We start from the raw sequence: 19,491 nt of genomic DNA, 5'->3' as shown, positions 1-19,491 counted from the left end.
AATTTCACCTGTGCTCATGCATGCGAACACCCGTCAGTTGGCCAAAGGTTTAATTCAGAAAACCTTTGAAATTCTGAAAAAATAATGAAAAATCTGTCCAGTTACCTTGATTGGTGGACTGCCGCCTGCAGTATTAGCTGTCTAACAGACTGAAGCAGTCTGACAGACTGTCTGACACAGCCTGACAGAATGATGCAGTCTGATGGACTGTCTGACACAGTCCTGATGCAGCTCTGATGACTGTCCTGACACAGTCTTGTCACAGATCCAGCAACCTAAGCTCTAATACCAGTTTGTCAATGGAGTGCGCGAGGATCGAGACGCGATGCTGTGGTTCGCAGTGAGAGAGAGTGAATGTAGAGTAGAGAATGAGAGAGAGAGAGAGAGAGACAGAGCACAAGACTCGATGTGGGTACAATCTCAAAGTACCACTTTAGGTTTTTGAAAATATATATATAGTACGTGTGTAAGGGTGCGCACACATCTGAACACCATAAAAGGCACGGTGACCCTTTATTCCCAACACAAATCATGTGTTGACTTGTATGCTACCCATGCTTGCACCTCATTTGATTTGTTGCAATCCAGCTGATGTTGCTTGTTCACCAACGATTTCCCTACATTGACTTGCCCTACTGATGTCATGTCCTTTGTCATTGTCAACCTGTCCGCTACTGTTTTGGTCAACGTTCATGCTACTAGCTGGCCTACTTGCACTGCCTTCATGTTTCTGTTTTTGTGTTCAATCGTCGTGTCATTCTCCTATTGATTTGACCACATCTTGACAACCTTCCATGCTTACATTGATCTCTCTTGATCATCGTGCCATTCTCCTATTGACTTGGCCATATCTTTACAACCTTCCATGCTTGCGTTGACCTCTCTTGATCCTAATTTTCTACTAGAGATGCTATGTTTGAGTGTTGCATTAGCGTTAGCTATAGTTGATTGATAAGCATGTGTCCACCGATTGCAAAGGCTCAGTATGAGCATTGCGTTAGACTTGTGGGAGTTGATTAAAGGTTCGCTTAGGACCTCTAAGTGGGAGGTTGTTGGGTATAAAGGCCCCTTATGCTCTCCCATGTGTATATTACTTTACACATGTGAACTCACCCTTGCGGGTGTAAGTGTACGATACCCTAAGTATAAATACATTCTTTTATTCAGTGTGTACCACACTAGTACACACCTATCCATCGACTGTCACTCTCACTCACTGTTCACTAATCTCCTGCTACACCTCGATTGACGTGTGTGCTCTCTTTGCTTCCGCTCGTACTCATCAGTGGCGGCTTGATCACCAACTACTTAGGTCTCCATGGTTCTATTTTAGTGGTTCTATGTTGTGTGGACTAAACTGAGCCATTATCATCGTATCATCGTATTGTATCAGATGATATATGATCTGAGAGAGGAAGTTAGCAATATTGCCAATTCATGTGTGAGTGTGCGTGCCAGAGTGGACTGGGCACATCCCAAATTATTTAGGATTTTATTTGGCATTTTATGGCTAGCCGATCAGCATTACCATGCAGCCAATGACTCGTTGTACGGGTCTCTCTCTGTTTGATATATGGATTCCATTTTCCAAGAATTCTTTTGAATTTTCTTTGCAATGTTCTCTCTTTCTTTATCTTTGGTCTTGTGTTCAACAATTTATTTCAGCACCTGTTTATGCTTCCATTGTTACATCCACTTCTGACAAATATATGGCATAACTCCTTATGGTATGCAACAACCAATGTGTGGTGTGCAAGGCCCAATGTATCTGGATATGGCTAATAAGATGCATTAAACCCATGTATAGCAATGTTTTTATTTTATAGTGTGGGATCCAAAACCCCAAGATATCAGTTGGTGTCAAAGGTAAAAGTTGTAATAAGTTATATCTAACAAGTACTAGGTGGTACCCAATGTCTAATTTTGGCCTAGACCAACCTATTGGCTATTAATGTCAATGGTGACATTAAGGACTAGCTATTAAGTAATTAAGTAATGCCAGTTCGCGGGCTAATAAATGCTCAAGGATACTTGGAAAACAAATCAACCTAACCAATTTCGTTATTGTCAAGTGGATTTTTTCTTGGAGACTAGAATAATTACTACATTGATTTTCAGAATTAATATTCTGAAATCTAATTTAATAAGTCGGATAATGCAAGAAAATGGGATTAGAAGGCTGCCACTTGGCAAAACTTGCCCATGAAAATAGGAAATTTGTTTTCGGGGGCTTGTGAAAGCCTATTCCAACCAGTCTGAACAAGAAGGAAGTTGTTGGAGAGCAAGGAGATGCTACTAATGTGATTTGCAACCACCAAGGATTAGTCCTACACCAAGTGACAGCAATATGGAGCCCTCCAAGTGCACATGACATCAGCCCAAGGTCCTTTTGGCGCATGTGATAGCATACAAGAGGGGGCAACAACCTTTCTAGTGATCCTCGACTGTTTAGGTGATAGCTTCCATGGTTGTTTGAGCAAGACAGCGATATTTTTTCAGCCTTTCTCACAATGAAACTCTAAAATTTCTCTCTATAATATACTCTCTCTTTCTCCAACCATTTTCCAACTTTGCTCCAAGTTTTATAGCAATCCATTCATCAGAGGTGGAGATATTGGAAAATCTCCTCTATAGACCCTAATTTGCAACAAAAATTAGGGTTTGATATCTACCTCAAGATGTGTGCTCAAAATTGAGACCTAGCACTTGAATTTTAGCAAATGGAAATTAAAGAATTTCAAGGAGATTCAAGAGACTAGCCAGCCCACATCAGACTTGGGGCTTAATTTGTCTTTCAAAAAGTAGGGTGAAGACCAATCCCTAAGCAAACTAAGGGGTGAATTGGTTTTAAGGCTCACTGGTCAGTTTTTACAGCAAGAGACACTTGGATTAGCAAAAGAAATCAAAGAATCTCACTTATACTCCATCCATTTGCAATAAAAGCTAAAGAAATACCGCAAGAGGTGCCAATTTTGAAGCCGATAGACAATCCATTGTCCAAGATTAAGTAGTCAAGTGTGCATTTTCAATTTATGTAAATTTTATGCTTCTTGTAATTACAGCCAAATCAAGTTATTACCAACCTATCCGAGGAGGAAGATTGGTTTCATAAAATCTGAGTGTAATAAATAGATTAACAACTTACATGCACCGTATTCCATGACTCATCATCTAGATTCCATGAATATAAAAGAACCACAATGCCATAGATTACACACTACTCAAACATCCAAAGTGCAACCAATGTCAAAATAGTAATAGCATGCTGCATTGGGTGACTTTAATCTATTGGGTACGAAAGATGGATTCAAGCATTTCCAACATTTAAGAAATGCCCAAACATTTCAAAAATATGTTTCTTAGCAAAACTGATCATGGCTTCTATGGATATTTGAGTGGGTGCCTAGGACAACTTATTAGCTAGCATTGGGTGCACATTTCATTAGAAGCCTATTTTATACATCCAATTTACTCTTTCTAGAGCATTTATGAGCTTACTGACATACCTCTTTGATTAACCATTCTTAGTCTATTTATTGTGTTTGTTCTCTTCTCTTGTTGTCTCAATTTCAACACGTCTATATTCTTATTGGAGAGAAGGAAAATGGGAGTACTCTAGTGGTTGTCACAACCCATATAGTTTGTATACATTCTCATGTTTTCATCTATGGATTCCCTTGCTTAATTCTTCACTTTTTGAGTTCCTTTGTTCTTGTCCTTCTGTTTAATTCATTGTGCATTCAGCAATCACTATATTTTGCTTCCATTGTCTATCTCTACCTCACAAAATTAGGCCAAAATGCATGATTTCCAATGAGCCACTTAACACTTTCCTAATCAAAAGCAATCATTATGTTGGCTCCATACAAAACAATGCCACCACTCCTTTAAAGTATATACCATTGCAACAGCTCCTTTTCATAGCCAAAATAATTCAATTATTAATCAATCCTCTTTCAACAAGATCTCATCTATTGCCAAATTACTTACACCAACTTTCAACCACAAAGGGTTTATTGGAATCCACATATTGAAAATGGAGTTGTGGCAATAGCTATCTTAAGCTTTTAAAGGCTTTCCTTTTGGTTTGTTTCCCACTTAAAAGTACTTTCTTTGCCTTAGACTTGATTGGCAAATTATCTTGGTATAATTCTCAATTAATCAACAATAAAACCCGAATGAATCTTCCTTGGTGAAGGCGGCTACTTCAATAATGATGCTAACTTTCTCTAGATCCCTCAGGTCTCTTGATTCTCTCTTTCAAGATAATATGCCCTAAACACTTTAACCTCTTCTAAGAAGAATTCAAACTTGGGAGTCTTTGCAAAAAGAAAATGAACTCTCGACAATTCAAATACTTTCCTTAAATGGTCTTTAAATTTATTATGCATTATGATGTCTTTATGAAACACGATCACAAAGTGACCTAGATGGGGTCGTAAGACACTATTCATGAGTTTGATGAATGTGGCCGATGTATTGGTAAGACAAAATGACATTACCAAAAGCTGAAACTACCCATATCTAGTCCTAAATGTTGTCTTAAAGCATCCTTAGCCTTAATTCTAATTTGATGATAGCCAAAACTCAAATCTATCTTTGTGAAGAATTTTACATCTTGCAAATTAATCAAAAAAATCCTCAATTCTGGCATTGGGGTTCATTCTTCACCATTATCTTATTTGATGCTCTATAATCAGCACAAGGTCACTTGGAGTTGCCTTTCCCTTTGGCCAATAAAATTGGTGAAGCCCATGCTAAGCTACTAAGTTTTATAAGTCTGCTTTCAAGATATCAATTACTTAATTTACCTTTCCGCTTCTTGATGCTAGGTTTTACTCAAAGTCAATGTACTAGGCAAGTCATTACAAAATTCATCTTTGAATTCACTTGACAATTGAGCTAAATCATTTTTATTATCACATTTGACAAAAAAGAAATATTATTGGTCTAACTTTGTTCAACATGCAAAGACCGAACAAAATATACCTCACATTCAATCCATGCATCCTCACCACTCATGTAACCGATATAAGCACCATTAGTACCCTTCTCCATTCAGTATTTGACTATCACATGGAAGTTCACATGCTATGTCTATGTGCATTGTCCATGTGCAATTGACAATATCTATCAAGACGTCTACCATGCTTCAACACAGATACATCCTACTCATTGCCTCAAAGAAGCCATAACAGAAATTTATGAGGCTAGTTGTTATTAAATGATGGTTCAATTTTGAGAAATAGTGTTGATTCTTTATCTACTCGTTGAATTTATTAATCCTACACCCAACCATTTGAGGTGAATAAAGTTAGAATAAGGGGTGCTGCTTTCTTTTGCACCCTTGCAACCTCAGTATAGCACAAGCTCAATATAGGCTTTTGACCATTTGACACGACACCCAAAGCAAAAGGATAACACAAAATCTCTATAACAATCAATGGAATAAAGCGCAGCTTTTACTTAGCTAGTGATCATTCAGAATAGCAGTTTGGTCTTCAAGCTCTATTGAACAGGCATATACAACAAGTAACAGTAAAAGCATACCAGCTTTTTTGGCAGCTCGAAAAAGCAACTCTTCAATGAGATATTGTGCTGGATCTCCATCAGGATATTTTTCCATGAACCATTCAACATGTGCAACAACTTCTTCATTGCTTAAATACTGGTATAGACCATCGGAAGAGAGCACCAAGAACCGGTCATTTGGCCCAAGCACATGATGATGGAGGGCAGGTATACATGTGACATAGGGAGCTGTGCCCACATAGTCAATTCGGAACATTTCAAGAAGAGCATTGTTCCATCGAGGCTGCATAATAAACAGATATTCAAACATCTTTACAATTGAAAACACAGCCATCAACTAGCTCCATTACTTTCCCAAGTGAAGTCAATTGCCTACTATTACAGAACAAAGCTAATCAAGGGACTACCAATTTCAGCTCTGGCACACCCCTTTGAATTATAAGCTTTTGAATTTTCATTGAAAGAACTACATCACAATCATTGATTCAAACAAGATGAGAGTCTATGAGGCCAAGTGACGTCTCTAATTCTCCAATAGGTATAAACTGAGTAGCCCAAGTTATAAGCATTTCAAACATCCTGATATACAAGTGGAAAAAATAGCAATGCTTAAGGGCATATGTTTGTCTAGAAGAGAGAAAGCAAGAACTATGCACATGCTTAAACAATGTCAAGGCTACCATCAGATGTACACACCAATTCAAAAAAACTAAAATAGCAATTAGTTACAATTCGTAGTAAAACCACCAGCAAATGCACCCATCACAAGAAAGCGCAGGAAGGTTAATTTCTCTTTTATGCCGTACATTTGACATCATCAAACCCAAGCAATAATCAAATATTTCAATATTTTATTTCAAGAATAAAACTATGCGCAGGGATGGCTAGCACATATAATGCAACTTTAAAATCAATGCTGAGTCAAATTTATCAAGTCCCTTGCCTACACTGGCATACAAAATGAAAAAGCGATGCATCTCACGTATTAAGATTTGCAGTTACACAGAGAATCTCAATTGTAGAGTGGGACTGAAGCTTACCGCCTTCAAAAAGCCTGCCCCAAATGCCCGTGTTACTTTCAATCTGCCCTTAACACGTTCATTAGAGATTGTTTTTTTATCATCCGGGTGCTCAGATTTTATGCGAAGAATCTCCTGTTACCCAGAATAAAAAACAGTTCCAATCTAAGATATAAAGAGTTACACAAACTGCATAAACATGCCAACTGACCACATTAATGAAAACCAAGAAACAAGTGTTGGAAAAATAAAAAGCAGTTCCAATCAACAATTTAAGGAATTGTGCAAGGATAGGCAATTCAATTATTTTCTTTGAACCATGTTTCAGTTGGACATTCCTTTTACAGTTTCATAAGAAAGGTCACTGACTAATTTCAAAATTCACTTTTCACATATATTATCAGAAATCACAACATTACTACTGCTCCTGCCCAACATAAAGGTACAACAGCTTGCTTATCTTATTGTCAGAAACATTAAGGAGGGAAAATTCCATAGACTACACCTTGTAGACTTGAAATATAAGCACACGTTAAATAACTGATGAGAGAAAAACATGACACTGCAAATACAACCTAGCAGACCTGTATTGGCTTGTATCTCAACAATGAACATGCACATTTAACTGCTGATTTTAGATGCTGTGGCCTGCTGCAAAAAGTGTTGGATGTTGTTTTACGCATGTGTCTACTTTGAAGTTTGAGATAAGATTGGCCTCTTAAAAGTAAGAGGAAGGATGTGTATAAAATAAGTAACGTAAATAGCAATAAAAAGTTAGGTGTATATTATTCACAAGGTCATTTGATGAAAAAGATGCTATCACATGTCAACCAATGAATTATTGCATAGTCAAAGGTCTTCAATAAACTATTCACCCATTATTCCATCCAAGGTCCCATTAGCAGTTGATCATCTCCTTCTTAATGAGTCAATGGGAACAACAGCTCTGCACAGAACTTATACTTTTCATATTTTTTGTCTTTGGCTGTTTTAGACCACCAAATTGATTAGTTCGTTACTGCCAATTGTGTTAGTTTTGTACATAGCTTGGGATTTAGGGCACTTATTTAGGGTGTCAGCTCGGTACCTTGAACGGCAGCCAGGCGGCTCATTTTGGGTCCATCCTATTGTCCATGTTGGCACTCCATTATCTCCACTCTTCTGTATTATTAGTGCATCATCATGCATCCTTGGAGAGCAGAAGACTGCAGGCAGTGCTGATGATCATCCTGATGGCACCCTGGTTATATTGCATCGTACATCTCATGCTTCTCTTTATGGGTTCTATTGCCCATTCATTCTGAGTTTTCGTGTTCATGTCTTTGTGACAGTGTTTATGCTTTGCCTCTTCACACATCCATTCATTCTCACATTCTCGTGTGGTATCAGACAGCTAGAATCTTCGACTCTATTGCATTGATTGCAGGTCTCAAACTCTGCTTTTCTGCTTTGTCGATCTGCTACACCATTCTTCTTAATTTAAGTAAGCTTAAGAAGCACATCTACTAGCCACATCATGTTTGTGCTTCAACTCCTAAAAAGGTTGATTCACTACATTCTCTATCTTACCATCAAGGCCTTTGAGTTCACATCCTTTTGGAGAAGCCAAGTCAACTTTGGCATCTTTATGTCAATCTTAAGTAAAATAAACCGACTAAGCTTGGTCAACCAATTTACTGAATCAAGGTTAGCCACACAACCTCCTGGTTGTGGCTTGTTCTAGATAATCTACTATAATATCCATAAAAATACTCCAAACTTAGCACTAGAATCTTTGAGGGTTGCATTGAACAACTACCTTTAAGATGCTCAATTTTTTAGATCTAACACATACAACATTGAATTTCCTACCCTTAGACATCCTTACACAATGTGGCCAAGTAAAACTGTCACTTTACTGGTACATAGGTTTTGCATATCCCAAGATGACCAACACAAAGACTATCATGACATTTGACTAACCAACCAGTAGTCGCCCTCTATGGAAGGAACACTTTTTCAATTATTACCTGCACCAGTAGTCATCATCTATGGAAGGACAGATTTTCAATTATTCTTTTCATTGTTCTTGGAAGATATGTGTAACATCCTATTATGATCCATCCTACCGATGACACAAGAAAAGCCATACAAGCAAACAAAATGAATATAAGGGAATGGGCATCACATTGTTCTCCTAGCCATAGAGCCAAATACGACCTCAGCCCCAAGCCCAAGAGCCAATAGCAAACAGGTGAAGTCCCTGTCACAAGCTAATGTCCCATAGCACCAACCCACACCAATACAAGTGTGTGGACAAGGTTGGCTAGGGTCTCAACTACAAGTGTGGTGATCACATGATAAAAATGCAGAAATGGAGGCTTAGGTGCTATTTTAATGGGACTTGACCACCCTAACCAGCCCATATTATATATCCAAGGATCTCCCCATGAAATTTACTCGTGTGGCAAAGGTATTAAGATCTTTTTTTCTCAACACAAGCCACAACACGCATCACATTGATCATCGATGCGATTTCCAATAAATGATTCAAAAAGATCACAAGTGAATATCAACTCTAATATTTCATTCACGGCATACGCTACAACATTCCAATTCCCTTTCAAATCTTGTCTAAACATCAAACTCTTGAAGTGCTTCAACATTGTTATCGATGGATATCCATTTGATATTCTCTTCATCAAAGACTATCTCAATCTTTGCACGAAAAAATTAGAGTCACTGCTTCTTTAAGGATGCGCACTATCCAACTTTTTGCTTTTCAAAGAGATCGATGTTCCATTCTCAATTACAACACCTACAAAAAAATAATTAGTTTTACTACTACAAAAATCAATATATTTGGCTTAACTACATGGAGAACCACAATCGTGGCTAAACCATTGGTGATCAGCCCAACCAGCAGAGGCTATCAAAGAGCTGCCCTAGCTGATCATGAAGCCTTTGGAGGTAGGTGATAGTTCCTATAGGCTGTCTACGTGCAAGTGATAGCCCCTGTATGATGTCTACAAGCAAGTAACAACAAGTTTGGGGCCCACAACGACAAATTACTGCATAAAGGACTCCTCTTGAGGATGGGCTGCAGTAAATCAATCATTCATGGCAAGGCAGCATTAAATTTCAATCATTTTTGGTAGTGAAACTCTGAAATTTCTCTCCAACTTTCTCTCTATTCTCTCAACCAATTCATAGCTTCCCTCACCGCAGCTCAACCAAATTCAATCCCCAGTGGGTGTCATCAAAGAATTTATGCTACTAAACCCTTATCTACAACAAAAATTCAATTAACCAACCACCTTGGAAAGAGTGCTCAGAATTCAAGGCCTAGTACTTGAAATTCAACAATTGAAATTTGAGGATTTTAGAGAATTTCAAGAGGCAAGCCAATCAACATTAAGTTTGGGGCACAATTTGTCATCCAAGGAGCAAAATTGAAGGCCGATCTTCAAGCAAACCAAGAGGTAAGTTGAAGGCTTGTTGATTGCTAGGGACAGTAAGATTTAGTGAAGATTAAAGGAGATTAGCCCAGATCTCAATGACCTTTAGCAATACAAGATAAAGAAATACCGCAAGAGATGTTGGGGGCTTGGAGCAACAATGTGTCCATGGTCTAAGATTAAGAGGTAAAGTGTGTATTTCCAAATTTGTGTATTTTATGCTTGCATTATCAATACTTAATCAGGATATTTACCACCCTATCTGAGAAGGAAGGATGGTTTCAACTTTTGCTATAATTAGAATACCATCCGGAAAAACTTAATGTTTTCAAATAAAGGTCCAAAGACTTTGTCTATTTGCATAAATAGCTAGTGCATCGATTAACTAGACACCCAATACTTGTTAGCAGATATGTCAACTCATGTGTAAGTCTGTCAATGCAGAGCCTGGGCACATTATTTAGGATATTTTAGGCATTTTTTATGGTCTTCATTTTGGTCGTATTTAACATTAAATGATGGCCGATCTAATCATATTGAGGACATATTTTTATCCTATATATTTAGGCTCCTCTTCACTCAATCACTCATCTGCCATCACATGTGTGGAGACTCCGTGGAGAGAGAAGCCAATGTTGGTGCCCATGCAACCAGTGACCCATTGTTGTATGCAATTGTCTCGTGTTGGATGTATAGATTCCATTTCCCAAACATACATCTCAGTTCTCATATATATTGTGTTCTTCCGTGTTCTTTCTTTCCTTTTCACTTTTGTCTTCTGTTTCAGCAGTTTATCACAGCAAATGTTTACGTTCCCATTGCTGCTCCACTTCCGACAATCCTAAAGCAAAGTATAGAACATTCTCTTTCCAAATCCTTTTAGCAATATCCATAGTCACAAGTGATGTAGAATGGGATGAGGGACAGGGAACAAGGAGGAATTGCAATCACTTGTGACTATATAGCCACATGGAATGGCACATGGGATGGAAAGAAGTGACCATCCCCACAATCCCCAAGTACAAAAATGACAATCACTTGTGACTATGGTGATATCCATATCTCAAGTCTATCTTCAAGTACATAGCTTTGTATGATCTATTATTGAATAGTTTGCTTATTCAAGGAAGCAAACGCTAAATATTTATCATGATCCATATTAATCAACGTGCATTCATGTCACTCCATCTTTTTTCTTCACTAATAAAATTGGTGAAGCCCAAGACTGCACTTGGTCGTATAGACCTTATGCTCAATAGTTGGTTGACTAATCTTACCTCTCGCAATTCTTTTTTGCTAAGGTTATAAGTCAACTTGCTTATAGATTTACTAACCCTTGGTATAAATGCAATAGATGATCAAGTATAGATCTTTCAAAAATACATGTTTACATTCATCTAAAAGTACTCTTAAAAGGGTTCTAATGTTAATGTGTTTTCTCCTTTTTTTAACTAGTTCAGTGGAGATACCAAAGGAAAAAGAAGACTTATTGACATTGCCATACATGAAACCATCAAAAAATCAACAAAGAAAATCATCTTGATATTGTCTAAGAAATTTGTTCAATACCAAACCAAACATGGAGTTATACATGCATTCACTTGTCAAGTTTACAGTCTTAACTCTAATGCTCAAACTTTAAGCAATATGCCACTAACTTCTGTGAAGTGAAGGTTCTAAATTGTACAAAAATCAAAAAACAAGTGCTCTAGCCATCTTCATAAGCTCAAAATCCAAGTTAGTTTTTTAATCCCATATTTCTATAATTACAATAGTTCAGCAATATCCCATAGATCTTTATCACACCATTTGTCACAAGACTGTGACAACTATTACCTTTTTGCTGATTTCTTTATTACTACTTTATTTGGTTTTTCTTTTTGGAAGGATCCCTCTTGAAATCTGAACGCCTGAGTTGCATGGCCAGTATGTGAAACGGACAGGAATGTCCAGTGAGTCAAGATTGGACAGTTAAGGTCCAGTACAAGTCTGGAAGAGACTGATGGCACTGTAGATTGACAAGCCTGGAAGAGACTTGCGAAAGTGTATATGGACAAGTGTGTTGAAGAACTAGCCTAGAAGAGACTAGTTCAAAGTGAAGATCGACAAATCTCCAAGAGATTAGTCCATGTGGGGTCATCAGTGGAAATTCACTTTCAGTTGAGCTACATTGCAAATTTGGATGTAGCCATAGTCTGCAAAGATGGTCAGAAGACTAGTGGGGATGCAATGGAAGCAGCTCCTAAAATTTAGGGAGTTACTATTTTTGGACCCCAGAATCTGTTCGCGTCATTATCTTCATTTTCGCACGAGGATTAATTCTCTGGTCTGTGCCGAGGTCAAATTTTGCACTGATCATAGAGAATTTTAGACTGAAAGGTTTAAACATGAAAATTGTTACGTGTATACCATGTGTCACAATTTGGGCATAAATTCCCGAGAGAGAGAGAGAGAGAGAGAGAGCAGCACAAAAACGAGTTTGAATGCATAAGGGGCAGATTGGAGCATGGAACTCATGGGGCTGAGGGCAAATTGCTGCAAATACATCAGCTATGGAGGGTACTTCTTCATCTCTGACTCATGTACAGAGGTTGAGCTTGCTCCTCCTAGATCACTCTCTCCTTATCTGAGCAGATGGATTATGCACAGTGTTGTGGGCTGATCAGATGGATCATGTATAATGTTGTGGGTTTATGCATAATTGCCGAGGCAAGAGCCTCTTGAATAGGTACAGGGTTTGCTAATTGCATTCCCAAGCAGATACTTCAGTGGAAAACGCTGTTTTCCTAAGATTTCTCGCATGAAATCTCGCAGGATTCAAAGGACAAGTGGCCCATAAGGTGCGGGAGCCCGCTAGCTACGCACACAAGTGATTGGCAGGTAAAACAAGGCCGAAAACAGGAAATTACAGCCTGCTATATATTTTTGCAGGTTTGGGTTTTTGGACATTTTTGGTGTCTATTTGCTCCAAAAGCTTCAAGGGAGCTCCAGGGACACTGTACATGTATTTTGGAGCAGTTTAAAGACAAAAACCAGAAAATGCAGCGTGCTGAATTACTTACCAGGCACTTCATTGAGTGTGTTAAGGTGTATGGAGACACCAATTGAGTAGGGATAATGACCAGGTCAAGTTGTACTACCGTTATGGTGTCGAAATCGGGTTGGAACTGTGTTTCCTTCTCCACTTTGTACAGGGACAACTTGTAGGCAGGTTATTGTGGGATTATCCCTTTGTTAATGAATAAAGAAATACTGCAAGGGGCGCCTGACTTAGGGGCCAACAGGGTGTCTGTGTCGCAACAGGAGCATTCTAGCTTCCTGTATTTCTTCTTGATTCTATGTCTTTAAGTTCAGGTAAAGTGGGCGACTGTGAATTGGATGAAAGCATTTATATATTTTGGTTGTACACTACCGCCCTTTCCAGTGAACAGGCCGGTTACACCATTTATGAAAGAGTACATATGGTTACTCAAGTTTTGCTCGCTCTAATCATAATTTCTTGCCTAAAGCAAAGTTTATGGTTGTGTGGAACATTGCCATCAATCTTAATTATTTGAACCAAATTGTGAGGTCCAAAAGCAGATTGCCATAAAGCCCTTCACATAGAGGCAACTATGTTTGATCCACATGGTACACTATCGCATCAATTCATTTTTCATGAGACATGAGAAGGAAACACCACGAAGAGCTATGACTAGTCGTGTATTATAGAATCTCTGTCCATGTTCTCTCTCCCTTATATTCCCTATTAAAGCCCAATTCTCATATTAGACCAACAAGTTTGATTTATCAACCTTCAACTAAAACACAAGTAGTCCTTTCACGATACTTTAAAGGCAAAGAAACAGTTTACAAGCTCCAACAACCTGCCATTACAAAATACATCCAATATTTGATGTAAGCACGCCTAAGCTTGAGAGGAAACGTGGTTATATATAAGTGTCTCGTCTCAAGAATGAGATAGTAAAACTCTTTAATAAACAATCATTCCAAACGAACTAAGAGGATTTAGATGTTCATGATAGGTGAACAAGGAATGTTATGCATTAGGAGAACCTAGTACCATGAAGGATTGTTCTTTAAAGAGTTTAACATGGGAAATGTGCATGCACTATTCAAAAAGGATTTCCTAATCTATAGTTAGACCTTCTCAATTTGGTTACTGAGGACAAAAGCATTCCTTAAAAGGGAGAAAGTATCACAATAAATGTGGCATGACGTGGAAAAACCATGATGAGTTGTAACAGTTCATATAGTAGAGCATATACATGTACAATTCAAGAGGCACAACAATTACATGCATATGAGATATACATGAAATACAAGCTAGGTCCAAGTAGTTCACAAGCTTGGGCCAACAAAATGTGTGACTAGAGGCTTAAGTGCAAGTAATTGGGTGATGTGGCAAGCATCCATCAAACCTACAAAGTATTAATAAATTAATATAAGACTAGTTCAAGCAAGCTAGTGGCAAATCATCAACCCTCTTCACAATTTTCTCTCAACCTACAACACACATTGTTTCTTCCTTGCATTAACAACCATTCAAGATCTTTTTTTTTCGTCCCCTTGTCGATACAAGGACAATCGATCTTTGCATGACTTGATTCCATACAATAAAGCACAAGTTCTCTTTTTGAGCTTTTCCATACTCTTGTATACAAAGAGATGGTGTCATGAACTTATGCAAGTCTAACAACATCATCTAGAGTCTTAGAATCTTCTCATTATACTTGATCCCTACTATCAAAATCTAAAACCCTAGTAAATCCTCCTACTTTGAAAATTGTCTACATTTAATGTTGGCACAATTGTCCTATAGTTTCAAATATATTAACTTAATTATAGTCCTTTCATGGGACAATTACCTTAAGGTTCGCAATTTCTATCCATATCAGTTGTGAGAGGAAATTCCTTAAAGAAGGCAATCGCAAAACCTATCCAAACAAATAGACAATTACCCCACTCCTTTAAACTCAATGACCACTTATAAGCCTTCCCTCCAAGTGCAAAAACTGCCTCCATCAATCGAGCCTTGCAAAATTCTCATGGATAGGTGAATGTTGGAGGATCAAGCACCCTCATTGCAAATGATTAGAGCATGCCTCCATCCATGAAGAAGGCTGTCACTCGAGGAATCATGTTTTTGTTTTCCTGCGAATCAGCCTATGAAGGGCTTGGTTTCAACTGCTGGAGGCTTCCATGTGAATCAGCCTATAAACATAGTTCAATTGCTTGTGACCATGACAAAGTGGTCTGGTCCCCTAGTAGAATGATCATAAGCAATTGAAATTATTGCGTGCAGTATGGGCACAATCATTCGAGTCCTTGATGCCAAATAGCTCTAACTTGGTATCAAATACAAGTGAGCTTCTGAAAACAGCAAATTGTTTCCTCTTACCCCCAACTAAGAAATAAGGCAATTAATGTGCTCTTATCAATTGAAAATGATTCTCCATCAGTGTCAGATCTCAAAGGACCTTACCATCCTACCAACTTTAGAAAGCACATAAGTCCTCTAGAGAAACGAGATAAATTGACTACATTTAGAACAACCTTGTACAACATAATGCTTGGCGTATGACCTATGAACACTGCAGCGGATCGTCATAAGCATTGTATCACTGACCTGTTCAATGTTGGTGCTATGGTCAGAAGAAAGCTGTAAGGCATTCAAAAAGAGACTTTCTGAAGGAGGCTCAGCACTTGAACCAGTATGGGAAGATGTACATATCATCAACTCCTTTGAAGGTTCTTCCATAATACGCTCAAGCTCCTGCCTTAGCTGTGAATCCCTTGCACCAATTCTCTCTGAGTCTGTGACTTGACCAACAGCATGGGCCTTAGGGCTAGAACCTGAACCTTCAGGTTCTGATTTCACTTGAGCTAGCACAGCCCTGCTGTCACCCACATTCATCACATATACGTCTTCACCTTTCATGAGCATAACCAAGACACAAGAACCCATCAGTGCCAACTCAGGCATTTCTTCCATAGAATGATCTGCCATCTGCAAATATGCATTCTCAGTAGATGCCAATGCACGTGAGAGAGCTGCAAGTACCGCAACATGGTCAGCATTGCCATTCCTGTAAAGTTTCCCATCATCTTGCTTGTGCTTGTCATCAAGCCTTTTGTATAGACCTTTTCTGTCTTGGTCCGAGTCCGAACATTTCTTTTGCCGCTCTTTGATATCTCTTTTCTCAAGTAATAGCCTTCTAAACCACAGTTTTCTCTGTTTTTTAACCAGGGAATTCTGTCCCTGCTGATGAACGCTATTATAAGTATCAACAACCTTATTGTTCCCATCATGGTCTCCCGTTGAAAATGTAAAAGAATGCTTCCGTGGTTCTGGTGTTGCAAGACTTCCACATACAGCAGGTTCACACGCATCCCATTCATGTCTATACACCATCTTATCATCGCTTAATGGCTCCTTATAATAGTTGCCACTAAGAAGCTTACTGGAGTCCGGATCCACAGAACTAGAGCCAATCATACTACTTCTATCAGCCTCCATGGAATAAGAGCACCTGTCAAAATGTATAGATTTGATCTCCTCATCATCCATAAAATAATCTTCAACTCCCTGCTGCCTTTTTGAGGATTCACATTGTGGAGATGTTGAAGATTTGCTACATGACTGCTGACAAGCGGTAAATAGATCCTTGTTGTTGTTAAGTCTGCAAACATCAGCTTCTTCTTGGTGATGTACTGCATCTAAGCAGTCCATGGCACCCTTTCCCTGGACATCAACTCTTTCCTCAACTTTACCTATTCCCATCTCTTTTTTGTTCCACAGAAGCCCCCGTAACTCTTTATAAACTTCTCGATAAAGGTTGCTCATTAAGAAATCTGGTGCATCTGGGCCATTGAAACCATCGTATATTCCAACAAAAAGCCAACCATGCTCTTCGGACAAAACAACATGCATACGATCCTCCCCTGCTTTACCCTGTGCCCACTGCAAATTATGACTCTCTCTAGACTCTGAACCCCATGATTCATATCCAAAATCCAGAGAGCACTCACAATGACTCCCACCTTCCCTTGCTGTATCTTTGGAATGCCCCAATGTAAATTTGGTTGGGACCGCAAGGGACTTCTGAGTTCTAAGTAGGGTAGACGTCGTCTTTGACAGACTTCTGGACAAAACTTTCTTGACAGGATTGCCAAATGTCCGTACTAGCTGTGCCAATGACCTCCTCCTCCTCCTAAGATAAGTAGCATATGGTCCAGATAAAGGAGCAGAGAACAAACTCCGATCAGTGGCCTCAATTGGACCTGACACACAACCCCTTTCTAAGGGTCCAGACAAAAACCCTCTCTCTAAGGGGCCCGACATGAACCCTCTTTCAATGGGCCCTGAAAGAAAGCCCCTCTCTAGGGGGCCTGATGTTTGACCAGAGAGAGGTCCACTCATTGAACCAGACTGCGAAAGCCCCCTGGGAACCAGCTGAAGAGGGAGTGATGTGAATGAAGCTGTGCTTTCAAAAGCTGCTGCCCGATCATAGGATATGTTTGCGAAGGCACTGAATTGTTCACGAGATGTGATAGTCCGAGGGGTTGAGGTGTTGGCACTAACAGATGCACCTGAGATGTTTTTGAACGACGTCTCTGCCACATTCTTCTGCCGGTGGCGATCATCCACATTGTCAAGGTTCGTCTGCCGGAAGAAGGAGTTGGACAGCTCAATGTCAGGAGGTACACTATATCTCCCAGACGGCGAGGGGCTCAAATGGGGGGTAGCCTCAACAATAGGCCGCACATAACAAAAAGAATGGCCCAGTCCTTCATCTGATGGCTCGCAGACAAACGTCCCAAGCTTATCCTGGTGATGATAGGGGTAATGGTGGTGTTCTTGATGGGCACCTGGGGTGAAACAACCTGCTATGCGGGACATGTTGCCTCCCATTGCATCCTCCTCAGCCACCACTGCCAGGTGTGGTGCCGCCTCTTCCCCTTCTTTGGCTGCACAGTCAAAGCCTCATTCTTGCTCGCGGTGTGGCCACGGGCACCGCTACCTCTTCCTCTTCTTCTTTGGTTGCAAACTCGGTGTGTCCCCTACTTGCAGTCTGCACGTTCTAGAGCTACGACGCCTCTGCCACTTTGTCGGTTGAACGCTCAGTATTTTCTCCTGTGCTTGCAGCCTGCACCTGCTAGAGCTCCTGCACTTGGCGCCTGCAAGCTCGGAGTGTGACATCAAATAGGGAAGCTGCCATGAAGGCGGGAGGAGGAGGAGGAAGAACAAGGAAGCGAGAGACGAGGGGAGGGCGGCAGGGGGACTTCTCTTACGGCGGGAGGCAAGAGGGCCTTAACCTAACCTGCATCAGGGCAACTCTCTCTCTCTCTCTCTCTCTCTCTCTCTCTCTACCCTCCCTCGATGACAGGGACGAGATTTGACTGATCGCAGGCGGGAGGAATCAAAAGTAGGTGTGTGGATGTATGTGTGAAAGATCTATGGCCGATTTTCCACTGCAAAGGGGGAGGCGCAACAGTAGCCTAGGCAGCAGCTGTTGCAGCTGCCAGCGCCAGAGAGAGAGAGAGAGAGAGAGAGAGAGAGGGCCGAGGGGGAGGCTCACCGCAACAATTGCTTCTTCTTCTTCTTCCGTCTTCTCTTCAGTCCATGTCGTGATGATGATGACGATGACATGTTGACAGGGTACAAAGACATCGTGTCCACGAAGGCACTCCTTCACACTTCCCCATGCGCCACCCCCCTCCCCCCACCCCCCCTTCAAAAACCAACCCAGAAACCTTTTCCTGCCCCAGCCCCCACCAAATACTGCTAGCATCTATGGCCTACTGCCCTTGGCAAGTTGGCCCTACGTCTCCCACAACCCCCTTTGTCCACCCACGATGCTGTGTGTCCCCACCATAACATTCCCGGATAACATTTTTTTGAGCCAACACAAAAACTTTAAACCTTGACAATTTGTAGGTTCTTCTCTCAATGGCGTCATAGCCTTGAGTGTGGGTTAAGTTTATAAGACTAGTGTTCTCCATGCGCTTCGCGCGCACAAAATGCTAGCCCGCTCGAAGCGGCAAGTTCGCACAGCAACTTCGCTCAACAATCCATTTCTCATCTTTCTCTCTCCTCTTTTTTTTTCTCTCTCTCCTCTAAATTCCCTATGTTTATTTTTTTCTCTCTCTTTTTCTTTGCCTTTTACTTTAGTTTTTTTTCTCTTGGTTCTCTCTCTCTCTCTTCTCTCCTCGTTTTTCTTCTCTCTCTCTCTCTCTCCCCTTTTATTCTCCCCTCTCTCTCCTCTCTTTTCCTTCTCTCTCCCTCTTCTCTTTTTTTTCTTCTTCTCTCTCTCTTCATTCTCTTTTTAAATTTTTTCTTCTCTCCCTCTCTCTCCTTTTCTTCTCTTTGCGCTTTTCTTCTCTCTCTCTCTCTCTCCTCTCTCCGCCCCCTTTTCTTCTTCTCCCCTTTCTCCTAATTTTCCTTTTTTTCTTCTCTCCCTCTCTCCCTTTTAAATTCTATCTTTTTATTCTTTCATTCT

The 19,491-nt window shown here is 40.0% G+C and overlaps 1 protein-coding gene across 2 annotated transcripts in view; it reads right to left on the bottom strand.

Moving 5' to 3' along the window:
- Nucleotides 1-18,689, bottom strand: part of LOC148041502 (putative protein phosphatase 2C 4) — a 43,421-nt gene extending 24,732 nt beyond the window's left edge. The window contains exons 1-3 of one of the 2 annotated variants that reach the window (XM_087680308.1): nucleotides 15,618-18,689; nucleotides 6,573-6,686; nucleotides 5,551-5,815 (exon numbers count right to left, since the gene is read on the bottom strand). In XM_087680308.1, the coding sequence (XP_087536434.1) occupies nucleotides 5,551-5,815; nucleotides 6,573-6,686; nucleotides 15,618-17,903 (2,665 nt within the window). In that variant the 5' untranslated portion in view covers nucleotides 17,904-18,689. The remainder of the gene's footprint in view (nucleotides 1-5,550; nucleotides 5,816-6,572; nucleotides 6,687-15,617) is intronic. The other variant, XM_087680317.1, reaches the window with a different exon arrangement.
- Between the last annotated feature and the right edge of the window lie 802 nt (nucleotides 18,690-19,491).

Source organism: Lygodium microphyllum, chromosome 1, assembly GCF_053477565.2.
Source record: "Lygodium microphyllum isolate KBCC chromosome 1, Lygodium_microphyllum_v1.1.10, whole genome shotgun sequence".
Lineage (NCBI taxonomy): Eukaryota > Viridiplantae > Streptophyta > Polypodiopsida > Schizaeales > Lygodiaceae > Lygodium > Lygodium microphyllum.
Note: the sequence above shows the minus strand (reverse complement) of the source record. Positions and strands in the feature narration are given on the sequence as shown.